A 13,278-nucleotide genomic window follows, 5' to 3' on the forward strand; every position below is an offset into this window, starting at 1 on the left:
CAAGAATTTCAGGGGCAAGGATGCACACAAATGGAAACAGATGGAAGGGGAGAGGAGAGAGCAGCTCGGTTCGTCACAGGAAGGAAGGAACTTCCCCCGTAGTCTAGAAGTATAATGGCATAACTAAGAGAGGCAGGCCAAAGAGAGGAGCCTGATTGGGCTAGAACTCTCCCCAACCTTGTCTGGGCTGTATCGGCCTGCCTCCCTCTACTCTACTCTATTCGCTCCCTAACTATAAGCTTTATCAAAGAGGAGTGTTTTCAGTTTATTCTTAAATATGGTGATGGTGTCTGCCCCTCGAACCCAGACCAGGAGCTGGTTCCACAGGAGAGGAGCTTGATAGCTGAAGGCTCTGGCTCCCATCCTACTTTTAGAAACTCTAGGAAGCACGAGAAGCTCTGAGTTCTGGGAGCGCAGTGCTCTAGTGGGACAATAAGGTACTAAGAGCTCTTCAAGATATGATGGTGCTTGACCGTTTAGAGCTTTGTAGGTCAGGAGAAGGATTTAAATTCAATCCTAAGTAAGTAATTAAAAGATGATGTGTGGATAAAGTATTATTTGGGATCATATTTGGGATTGTGTTTTGATCACTCTTGTACAAAATAACACCAATTTGGTTATTCAGTATGTGATTGTTGATCACCATAGTGTTACCTTCCAACATATTGCCTAGCCTTAAAGTGGCTATGATTGATGTTTTTTTTTTTTTATAATAACAATGTATCAACATTGTTTCAATGGGAAAGGGGTCGCTCTATGAACCTTTTCAGCCGCAGCAGGTAGTTTATTTATTTAATTATTTTTACAGAAAATGCTCCAAAAACTCACTGTACACTACCTGCTCAGTAGCAAACCGCACAAAAAAAGTTAGAGACTAGCTGGTGAACATAGTGGAGCATTTAGCAGTTAAAGAGCCATATTGTTGCTCTGTGTCACACTCTTTGCACTGAAAATGATATGACTGTCAATGCAGATTGTTTAGAAATAGATTACAACTTTATTGTCCAGCCAAGTCCGGAAAATGCTCTTTGGTTGTATGTGTTTCATAGTGGGGGTGTTAGGGGAAGTAACCGGCTAGGCTTCTAGCCGGTTACTTCTGTGTTTGTTGTTTATGTTCTTTCAGTCAGTGCTGGGTGACTCAGCTCAGCACTGTAATTCCTTGTCCCCACATGGCCTGTTATTGCGCCCCGGGCAAATGGGCAACAGTTAGTGTCAGATTGCCTTTTAATGGCCTGCGCTGACATACAGGCTGGGCATGATATGAAAATGTGCATATGCAATAGTGTCTGTATTTGTGTGTATGCTGTTTAGTTGTGGCAGTAATGCTAGTTGAGACTATTACAATAACACAGACAGACAGACAGACACACTCACTCTCTCTATTGGATTGCCAAACTGTGTTGGTGTTTATTTAGATTATTCAGAAGATAGGTGAATATCAGATTTAAAAAATTAGTATAAAAATACCACATACAGTGCAAACAGTCTTCACTCTGTTCCGTGGTTTTCTGTAACTGAGGGCCGCATAGTCAGCAGCTCAAATAGTATTTCTCTCCAATTTCATTTCTTTTTCAAGCCTTTAAAACAGGATTTTGTTTCCTCGAAGGTGTGACCAGCAGTGTGTTATTGAAGCCCAAAAAGGGATCTGAAAATTTGTACGACTTACAAGCCTTATTTTTTGAAATAATAATCAAAAACGCTTGCAGACAGTCCTCATGTTTTATTAATAAATGTTTCCGATCATTGTAATGACATTGGTGTTGAAGCAATGAGTTTATTAACCAGTTACTTGATAGAAAGCAAATTAATAAACAACTCTTTCTGTTTTATATAATTAAGATTCTTTTTGCTTGTTTTCTCCGACCAACAGTCCAAAGACGTCCCCTCAGGCTGCGGGGAGGTTGCGATGGGGATTTGTAATTGACAATATATGGACTGAAATATAAATTAACTAATGAGAAAAAAATTGTCAACAAATGCGGTTGATGAATCATTAATGAAAACAATTGCTAGTTGTGTCCCTAAATGACATTAGGCTGTGTAATTAATTTGAAGTGGGGCGCCTGTGTAGCTCACCTGGTAGAGCAGGCGCCCATATATAGAGGTTTAACTGAATTAATCTTTAAAATAAAGTGAAGTGATGACAAACGTTAATGCCACTCAGCTGAACTGAAACCGAGACGGAGACAGCGACAGATGGAGGTTAACCTTTGTTGTCTGGAATGAATTAGAGATGAAAGGATGGTAGAGCATGTGAGGGTGATAGATGAGATCAGATAAGGACGTGCAGATGAGTGTCCTGGAGTATTGATGCAACTGAAAGAGGGGTGTAACGATACATCAATCTCCATTCAATCCTCAACGATTCCATATTATCGATACAAAGTGAAATTATCAATACATATCGTTATCTTTAAGATGCGCCTTTATTTTGAAATTTCCACTTTATATTTAATTATTTCTTAACTTAAATGTATGAAAGAGCTTAGCAAGGAAATGTTCAAATTCAAATTTGAGTTGTTTTTTTGTAAATATATACAAGATTGTGTTAAATGGGCTTATGTATCGTCTCGTATCGGTCGCAGGCTCCTGAATTAAATCGAATTGAAATCGTATCGTGGCAGACTTTGTGATATCAGTACTGTATCATTGTCCTAAGAATCAATATCATTTCGTATCGGGGTAAAACGTGTTATTTACACCCCTAAACTGAAATGGACAGAAATCAGTAATGAGTGGCGATGGAGGTGTTGACCAAGATGGGTTATGACATGAGGGATAATAAACCTATAGACACAAAACAAAGGAGGACAGACTGAGGTAGCTGCCTGAGTGCCTGCTGGCAGGGAGTGATCACTCTGGTGACTGCAGAGGTGCATTATGGGAGAGGGGGGGAGGGGGGGAGGCAGACTGAGGACAGATGCACTCGTTGCTCCCTCTTCCTTTCTGCCTATGGAGGGAAGAGGGGGGGGGGGGGGGAGTTATATAGAATGAGGGAACAGGGAGGAAGAAGATCAGAGGAGGGAGTGAAGATAACATGAGGAGATGAAGGAAGGAAGGAAGATGGCTAATGCACGCGCACACACACACACACACACACACACACACACACACACAACCTTATTCATGCACACACAAAAGGAAACCTGCAACAGTCAGTGACTGGCTAATATTTCTATAGTAAATAAAAATGCTCCTGTAGCTACATCTACACTACTATGTTTCGGTTCAAAAACGAGTATCTTTTGCTACGTTTACGCCTCACCCACACTACTCCAGCGTTTCCGAGCCCCTTAAACGGAGACATTTGGAAACACTGCTGCCCCCGTTTTGGTTTGAAAACTCCGGGGTTGCTTTGTAGTCTGGGTGAGCACAAACGGAGACTTTTAGAAAATGGCGTTGCACATCAGTTCGTCCAGTCGGTAAGGTAGGCTTACATACCTTTCAGTAACAGTTCCACCTTGTCGGTCCAAGCAAATAAATCCTTGGTTTTACTTTTCACCATTGTTGTTTTTTTCTCCAAAGTATTTTCTGTATTTCAACCGGGTAACGTCAGACAATCTGCTTCCTGTTTACACTGGCATGCACATGCTCAGTGTAAGCGAATGGTCGTGTGATATGTGTTGTCAGATGTGTTAATATGGACAGAGTTCATAGTTCTGCCACTGGAGCTCAAACTCTTGAGTGGACGGAGACCGTTTTTGTCTCAAAACGTAGTAGTATAGTAGAGTAGAGTATACTACATCTATACTACAGAGTAGTATAGATGTGGCCTGGGACTCTCTGCTGTGCAACATTAGAATACCTCTACATTATTGTTAACTCAAACTGCATTCAATATTATCAACTATTATCAAACAGCTGCTGGTGCTTCACTCACACATCCCAAACTTCTTTTTTTTTTAATTATATGCCATCAGAAATGTGTTGTGTATATTAAACGTACCCACGGGTTCTGTGTGGTTTGTTTATACGTGTTAATACTAGAGATGGTCCGATACCATTTTTTGCTTCCTGATACCGATTCTGATACCTGAACTTGCGTATCGGCCGATACCGAGTACCGATCTGATACCAGTGTGTCATATATTTTTATTATGTTTTAACAACTGTATACTACTATCCCTGTATGGATGTGATATGATTTCTATCTTTGTTGTCAGTCTGGCTCAGGTTAAACTCTTTGTGAAACATGAACAATGAATGCCACAGAACTTTCTGTTATTATGCAGTTTGACAGTCAGTTATAACGGAAAAAGAACATAAATAAACTACTTTAACGTAGATTTTCTTTAGGGCTTTGTTACGTGGTATCGGATCGGTGCATAAACTCCAGTACTTCCCGATACCGATACCAGCGTTTTAGGCAGTATCGGAGCCGATACCGATACTGGTATAGGTATCGGAACATCTCTAGTTAATACGTGTGTTAATGTGCGTACTTCTGAAGACTTTCATTTTCTGATATACAAGATGTAGAGTGATTCTCTGATTTCTTCATCTTCTCGGTCTCGTTCTCCTTCTCGAACTTGCACTGTAGAAACATTCTAATGTAAAAATGCATGCAACTGTCTTATCAGTCTAAAACTACGTCCCAATAGACAGGTCTAACCCAGGTCTTAAATGCGAAACCAAACTGCCCTCATAATTGGTTGGGTTTGTGATGTTGTTGTTGAAACTTGTCTCTCTGTGTGGTTTGTAGGTATACGTGGAGTTTGACGACCAGGAGTGGGAGAACAGAGAGTGGGTGAAGGTCTATGAGGATTTCCAGCTGTTTCTGCTGGAGCACCAGCTGGTCTGGGCCAAGAGGAAGGAGGGAGCCGGAGGAGCGGGAGGAGGGGCAGCAGGTGGAGGAGCAGGAGGCGTGCTGCAAGGAACCAAGGCCAAACACATACAGTGGCCTGCCCTGGTAAAACATTTGTTTTCTATTTATAGGCTGGACACAAAAATAGAAACAGTCAGCCATATGACCACACTTCTCTTCATCTAAATATAAAGCCTCAGGATCATTCATCAGTAGGGCTGGGTACCAAATATTATATTTTTTAGGCACCGACCGAATTTCCTGTGAAGTATCGAGTATCGAAAAATGCCTCGTCATTCAATACCTAAGGGGTAAATCTCATCAGCACCAGTGAGCCATTCAGCATGCTTCTACCAAGATCTAACAGTGCTTGTGATTGGCTCTCTAATGTTAAACGTCGTAGAGACACGCAGGAAAAACTCAAGTAGTAGGAGCTGAAAACATTAATAAAACGATTTGTGCCGTAATGTGTAATGTTCTAATTTCTTTTTGTTTTATAAAATTGGTATCGAAAAAAGGCACCAGTATCGAAGTCACGGTAATGGTATCGGTACTGATATCGAAAATGTTTGAACGATACCCAGCCCTATTCATCAGCCTCACTTTAAGTTGTTACATGTATTTGTCCTTTATGGCCATTATTTGTGGAAGTGGTTACTGAGTGGCAGCCCCGCTGTGTTTCCCAGCTGTTCTGTGTCGGGCTGTGTCTGTTGAGCTTCTAAAGGCCACCACTATTATCCTCATTGTGAAGTACTTCGATTGGAACATTGACACGCTTTTCCAGTTTTTCATTAAGCATGTAGCTTTGTGACTAATTCATCTGCATCCGTGATACTGAACATTTTTGCCTCAAGTAGCCTTGTTTTCAGGAACACTGACTATACCCATCTAAGACACTTCCAGTAGGTACCTTACCTGCGCATCCACTTAAAGACCCAGAGTCTATAGTTCTTTGGTTGCTCAGCCATAGTCACTGGTCTCCAGAAACGCTGATTGGTCAATCATAAACCTCACAGCTTCATAGCCAAGAAAGCACGGGTCACCACAAATCATTATTTTTGAAAAGGCAAAAGGTGGAAATCTTTTGGATTGTATACAGATGTTCAAAAGTGATTAAATTACTTCCTGTGTATGCTAAAAGAGTGAGATAAAGAGGGACGAGTGTGATCAAACGAGCTGGAGATGGAGGACAGCGATCGCGAGAACAGAGCCTGTGAAGGAGAGAAACCAAACTTAATTTGGTATTCGTTTAATTGTGATTACACAGCAGATATAAAAATCAAATATTGAGAAAATTGTCTATAACATTATATACACTATATATAGGAACAACACGTGACTGTTGTGGAAATTATGTCTTAATCAAGGCTGTCATGTGGTAATCGGTCTAATTTTGGGGATGTACCAAAGACCTTTTTTTTAAGCTTCAAAGCCTCGGGGGTGGGGTAGAAGAAAAGAAGACGAAGCGAGAGTTGAAGCGACTTTGCTTTGTTGTTGCAGGGCAGTCACCTGTTGTTACACAAACTCCTCAGCAGTTCGGTGCTTGTGTTTCGATTTTTTTTTTACCATCATAGTGTTTGAAACTTTTTTGTAGCAGCGATAGAGGCAGTGATGTTTACTGTAACGTTAAGGGACCCCGCACGCCGCGATACGGACAGGCGAGTCTGATCTCCGGTCACATCATTGTCCACTGCAGGGTGACGTCAGGTTGCTTTTCTCCAAAAGTTGATTCGGACTTAAGTTTTTGCTGCAGGCATTCAAAATAAACGGAAAGACCTGCGTTTTTACTGGACTGTCTGACAAGTGACTATCGACAAAGTTTTTGTGAATGAATGCAGCCAGCCAGCATTAGTGTTATGAATGACTATACTATGTTTACCTTTATCATATCGCCTGACAATGACACCAGGCTGCTGCAGTATAACCACACAGACCTCTACAAACATCAGACTGCTCTCTTGTAACCCAACTATTCTCCGTACCTGACTGAGACAAAACACCACAGGGAATTTCAGCCTGCATGCACGAATATTCAAATCCCAAAATTGAAAATCAAATACCTACCTATCAAACGAATGTTCTGATCCAGCTCTACTAATTTTAACACACGTTAATTCATTGGGATCCTTAGTTCTTGGATACATTTGGTCCAAAAAATGCCATTAGTTGCTTCATGTTACTTTGACTTCTAGAATAACTGATTAATACAGTTTATTTAGAGTAAATTACTTTACTATCAATATTAATTTTCAATTTCGTCTAATTTTTTCATTTTATTTTATTGTCTTTACTAAAGAGTTATATATCCTACAGCAGCCATAGTCAACTGGCGGCCCGCGGGCCACATCCGGCCCGCAGAATAATCATGAATTCTGAAAATGTGAAGAGGAAAAAATGCGTTATGGTATTTAGCATTTCAAGCATTTACAGCAGGTAACATTACACAGGTAGAGCACAAACCCAGCCCCCCTGTATGTGCATCTCTATTCCCATGCCGGGATTCTGTACAGCGATGCCCGCGCCCCACACACACAACTGAACCGAGAGGTGTGTGTTTTACAACACGCACTACCTGACATACAGAGAGGATAACCAGTGGCCGCTGGCGCAGATGAACTAGCGCTTGTTACTGTAAGTAGGCTACAATAAAACCTTTGTGAGTAAGTCAATACGTATCAATACCCACTCACCTGTCTACAGGCATAAACATGTAGGAAGCCATATATTTCAATCTCATCTGTCTGGGCAGTCCTCTCTCGTCCACCGCGCTGTTTACACAAACACAGCTCTACTCTGCAAATAACAAACTTTTACCAACAAGCTAAAACAAAAGCTGTCAGTTTGTAGTCTAACTGTTTATCTGATTTTGCCACGAATCTTGAAATTTGGACAAATTCTTGTAAACTTAGCTGCTGGCTAAACAAAGCATCCTCTCTGCTGGAGCACTACATCTCTGGATGTATTATAAGACCAAACACATGCATGTGGCTACTTATTATGCACGTGAATGGCGCCATCGTTATGTTTGAGTTCTTCATTCTTGATGATGATGCTGGTTGTATTCTTTTGCAACAGCTTATTGCAAATGAGGCATACAGGACGAATGCGTAGCCTGCTTATCAGTCCATTCATCTTTAAAGCTGCGGTTTCCCACGTCACGCACGTTTCGCTTCAGCCTCTTTGCCAGTGACATTTTTACCTGACAACAGTCGTTTCTTTCTGCAAGCAGTGTTTCCTTTAGGATTTTTTTTTAGCAGTGGCGGGGCAGGTCTGTCCGAACAACAACCCCCCCCCCCTGCACCGCGCACCGCCGCCAAATGTTTTACATATGAAACGGATCTGACACTGCAACACAAACAAATATATTTATTCACCTCTATTCACACACAATCAGGCATATTTTCAGTTGTGATTGAACTGTATTTTTTGAGGAACTATAGGGCACTTAATATCTAACAGGTCTACAAAATGAATTTTACAAGAAATTCTTCATAGGGAAACCAAAACCCAAAGTATAGAATGAAACCATTCATAATGAAACTAATTCCATCTTTGCCTCAGTGGCAAAGTTGGCAGCCTTGCTGTGCACATTTAATTTTTCTTGGCTTTTGGAAAAATAACGATGAGCTGACAGCGACAAGTTGAACGTTGTCCAATTAGAACGGAGGGGGGGGCACGTAGAGTAAGACAGTACATAGAGTAATACAGTAACACAATATTGGAATTTATTTTTAAAACATGTAACCAATTCAAGGACAAGCTGTACACGTTTTGATAATAATGATTATGATATGAGAACAGTAGTGCAAAAATAAGCTGTGTACATTGAGATAGTAATGATAAGAAAGGAGATACTATAATATAGTGACGTGAGTAAAGTAGCAGCTGAAACCACAGTTAAAATGTTTGTCTGATAGTGGTTTTAATAGGAATGTCCCACTCTGTTGTGCCTGTGTGTGTGTGTGTGTGTGTGTGTGTGTGTGTGTGTGTACATATTCTGGTGCTGTGACTGCTCTGTCTCTGTTATCACACACACATCCACCATTGGTGTGGTGCCAGTGTGGTTCCTGTGGTGTTTTTGTTGTCATCTGTATGTCACACTTCTCACGCACACATTGTATCACACACACTTCAGATGATAGTGGTCTGGGTACACATGCTCATGCTGAAGCAGTGTGGGTGTGTGTTTGTCTGTGGCAGTCAACTCATATTTGTAGCTAAATGTTTTTGTGTCTAATTTCGTTCGTAAATGTTTGACATTGATGGCATTTAGTTTAAGACTGTGTGCATGTTTTTTTTTTCTCTGTTTCTCAGTTGCTGCATGGAAATGTGATTCACTGTTTTGATTATGTAATAGCAGTGTGCACAGCACCATCTGGCACACGCATGGGGGGGATAAGAGTTCAAAGACTTCCACACACACTGTTTTTTCCTGGTTGTTTTTCTCTCTGTCTGACTCCTCCTCCTCCTCCTGTTTTCACTCATTCGTTATATCACTGCCCCTCTGCTGCTATTGTCATAGCAACAACATCAAAAAATTTGAGTACAGACCCACAAACACACACACATCAATGACAATGACAAACAGATGCACTAACAGATGGGGCAGGACAAATTATGTGATTGGTGGGAAATGGCAGTCCACCGCAGAATTTGTCTCACACAGGCAGCTTCAACAGCAGACTGGAGAGCAGAGTTCTACAGGGTCAACTGTCTCTGAAACCCAGCGGTACAACGTAAACTTATGGAAATGAGTTGAGTTCAATTATTTTCACACTCTTGCTCTGCCTACTCATAATATGTAATAATAATAATAAATAATAATAATATAATAATATCAATAATAATAAATAATAATAATGTAATATGTAATGTATGTAAATAAATAAATAAATAAATAATAATAAATAATAATAATAATAATAAATGTGTAATGTCAATAAAATAATAATGTAAGTATGTATGTGTAATAATAGAGCAATATTAAAAATAATAATAATAATGTATTAAAATATGTAATGTAATATTAAAAATGTGTAAATATGTATGTGTATATTAATAAATGGGCAAATAATCATAATATTTTGACTAATGTAGATAAATAAATAATAATAATGTAATAAGTAAATAAATATGTAATGTAATAAATAAATATGTAATGAGTGTATTAAAAATGTAATGTGGGAGCGTGTAAATGTCGCTAAAATGTGTGTGTGTGTGTGGGATGTGTGTGTGAGGCCCAATGTGAAATGTGTGTGTGTGTATGGGTAATGTGTGTGTGTAAATGTGTGTGTAATAGCAGAGCCAATGTGTGAGGCAATGTACGTGTGAGAAAAACGTCTCTGCATCTCTGCGCAGTCGTCCTCTCTCCCACATCTACTCTCTCACTCTGCGGCTCTCTCTCTCACTTTCTCTCTCCCTCTCTCTCTCTCTCTCTCTCTCTCTCTCTCTCTCTCCTCACATCTCTCCTCTCTCTCCTCTCTCTCATCTCTCTCTCTCCTTTACACATCTCTCTCTCTCCGACTCCCTCTCTCCTGCTCTCTCTCTCCTCTCTCTCTCTCTCTCACTCTCCCTCCTCTCTCTCTCTCTCTCTCTCTGCTCTCTCTCCCTCCCTCACTCCTCTCTCTCTCTCTCTCTCTCTCTCCTCTCTCTCTCTCTCTCTCTCTCACTCTCACTCACTCACTCTCTCTCTCTCACTCACACTCTCTCTCTCTCTCTCTCACTTTCTCTCTCCTCTCTCTCTCTCTCTCTCTCTCTCTCTCCCTCTCTCCCTCTCTCTCTCTCTCTCTCTCTCTCTCGATACACACACGTCTGACGACTGCAGTTCAGTCTGGCTGCTGCTTAGCGCAAATCTCTCTTTTTTTTGTTTCTGTCTATTTTAAAATGAGTTGTGAAGACAACAGCAAAGCCCAACTTTACTTTTAATGAAACCAAAGGAAGAGAGAATGTTTTCCCCTCATCTTAAAATAGTCAAAAATCGATACTAGAGTAACCTACTTCCTTTTCCAGCTGCTGCAATAAATATCACTGCAAAACAATAATCAAATAGGCTTTATTTCTCTCTCTCCCTCTACTGTACAATGACAATTTGAAGTGTCTACAAAACAGCCCCGCCCATTTCTAGCACTTAAGGTAATTGTTATGGAGTTCTCCAGGGTTGAAATGCAGGAACAGTTGAGTTTGTGTGAGCATTAACTTAACATGGCCATGGAGGAATTGACTTGATTACAAAGAGAGCAGATCGGTGTGTTAAGGAAATACTGACAACACAAATTAGCAAGTTCCCCATTTGTATTCTTATCAGTTCAGACAGAAGCTGCATCTGAAAGCATTTCTTTATTTCAGGCTCTGCACTTGCTCCTTCATCACTACTCTTAAGTTAAATGTTCAGGAAGTCTGGCTTGCTTTCTGGCACATGCACAGACTTTGAACACTTCTGCAGGAACACTGATGTTGATTTAATATTGACACATTCACCTAGAAACAGACACAGTCAGACACGCAGATTAGACCACACACAGACTAGTGTAGTTATTACATCATTACATAACTAAGCCCCTGTGACCTACACACACACACACACACACACACACACACACACACACACACGCACACACGCGCACATACACACTGTGTGTCTCTTCTTTTTCTCAATTTATTCATGGTTGTCATTGTTCGTCTCCGTCTGTTTTTACTCTTTCTGGGTCTCTCTCACATACTCTTTTCATTCATCTCTTGCTGTCTTGTGCTTTTTCTCAGCTTTGGTCTCTATAATGAGGTCTATAGACTTTTACAGATATGTGTACATTGGTTATTTACCAGAAAACATGGATTCCTACTTTGCACTAATGTGTTTGTTTGAGCCTGTATGCTGCTCTAATACAACTCATAATATTGCTATTAGCAATACACCAATGTAGGATTTTGAAACTACTTTACCATCCCATGCCAACAGATACACATGCATGTTTATTGTAGACAGTTAAAATGTGCTATCCTCAATAGACAGACTGTCTTGAAGATTCATTTCAACATGGAACTATTATATATTGATATTATTATATATAGTGTTATCAACAGTCCTAAACCCGTAGGTATTCAGTTTCCAATATCAATATTAATGTGGCTTGGGAAAGGGAAGTTTGGGGTCCCCTGCTGGAGCTGCTACCCCCGCGACCCGATACCAGATAAGTGGACGAAGATGGATGGATGAAGTTGTAGTCAAAAACGATTTGATATTTAGACCAATAATCTTTAATGAAAAGAAATTCTGTTGATCCACTAATTAATGAATTGTTTTAGCTCCACAAGTAGGTTACCAGGTCACTAACTCCCCTTTTAAAGCTGACATCAGACACAAGAGCCACAGTGTGGCAGCAAATGGATGCATCTCCAGCTGCTGTGCATCCACTGAACCCGGTGTGTAATCACTCACGTTAGGCAGCGTGTGGGATCCCACCCAGAGGCTCTCCTCCTTAATAGCAAATTGGCTGTGAAGGACAAAGACGTAGTTAAACAGCCTGGTCACAGCAGCGCGGAAACACACAGTAATAGATGAAGGACTGAAAGGAGTAAGGAATGTCTGAACTAAGATGTAGCAGGACCTACCTCTGGTCCACTATTGTAGGATTGATCAGTGCTTCTGTGATGCTTATGACAGCAGCAGTAGTAAGAGTAATAATAGAACCCGTAATGGTGCTAGTAGAGACAGATGCAGCAGTTGTAACATTAGAAGTGGAAAAAAATCTAGATGGAAGTCTCAGCTGCAGGTTGTAAGACATTTCTATAGTTCACTCATGCTGACAGAAGTTAAAAAGGTTTTTAAAGTATGATAAACAAGTGACTGTCATGTCTGCAGTGTGGATTTAGACTTATAGTAAAAAGGGATAAAAACAGCAGAGCTCCTTTCAGTATCACATGGACAGGTCTCCAGTCTGTCAAAGTGCCGACACATATAGACGGACAATAATAGGGATGCTATTTTAGATTTTTTTTATCTGACTAATGGCTGACTATCTTTAACTGATGATTAATTGTTAGCCAACAAGCAGGACACTGAGTCCCAGTTCACCTGTCCGGGAAGCTTGGGCATACTTTCCGTGTCTGCGGACAGCTGCAGACTTGTACCAGTCACACAGCCACAACGTTGCGTGCATTGTCGTGGACGCATACAGCCACTTTCCTAAAACTGCTTGGGCATCCTCGCGACCAGTAGAAGTCCGCAGAGCATACTGTATGTCTGAGCCCGTCTCCTCCTGTCTGCCTGGTATACTCTTGTTTGTTGGATGGCCGATTTAACCCGCCAGTCCTCATCTATATAGTGGCATGTGCCATGTAGCTCTGATATAATAGGTCTTATCTATTTATGTTAGTGCTTGATAATGTCAATAATAAAATAAAATAAAATATCTTTATTGTCATATAGGGTCAGACAGATTGAGACAGATTTAAACACACACACTACAAGGAAGACC

General features: G+C 40.6%; 1 protein-coding gene across 3 annotated transcripts in view; it reads left to right on the top strand.

Moving 5' to 3' along the window:
• jmjd1cb (jumonji domain containing 1Cb) overlaps nucleotides 1-13,278 on the top strand; it is a 140,696-nt gene that overhangs the window by 50,791 nt on the left and 76,627 nt on the right. For all 3 annotated transcript variants that reach the window (XM_078279518.1, XM_078279519.1, XM_078279520.1), the window contains exon 2: nucleotides 4,703-4,909. In XM_078279518.1, the coding sequence (XP_078135644.1) occupies nucleotides 4,703-4,909 (207 nt within the window). The remainder of the gene's footprint in view (nucleotides 1-4,702; nucleotides 4,910-13,278) is intronic.

The sequence above is a fragment of the Sander vitreus genome, chromosome 21 (assembly GCF_031162955.1).
Source record: "Sander vitreus isolate 19-12246 chromosome 21, sanVit1, whole genome shotgun sequence".
NCBI lineage: Eukaryota > Metazoa > Chordata > Actinopteri > Perciformes > Percidae > Sander > Sander vitreus.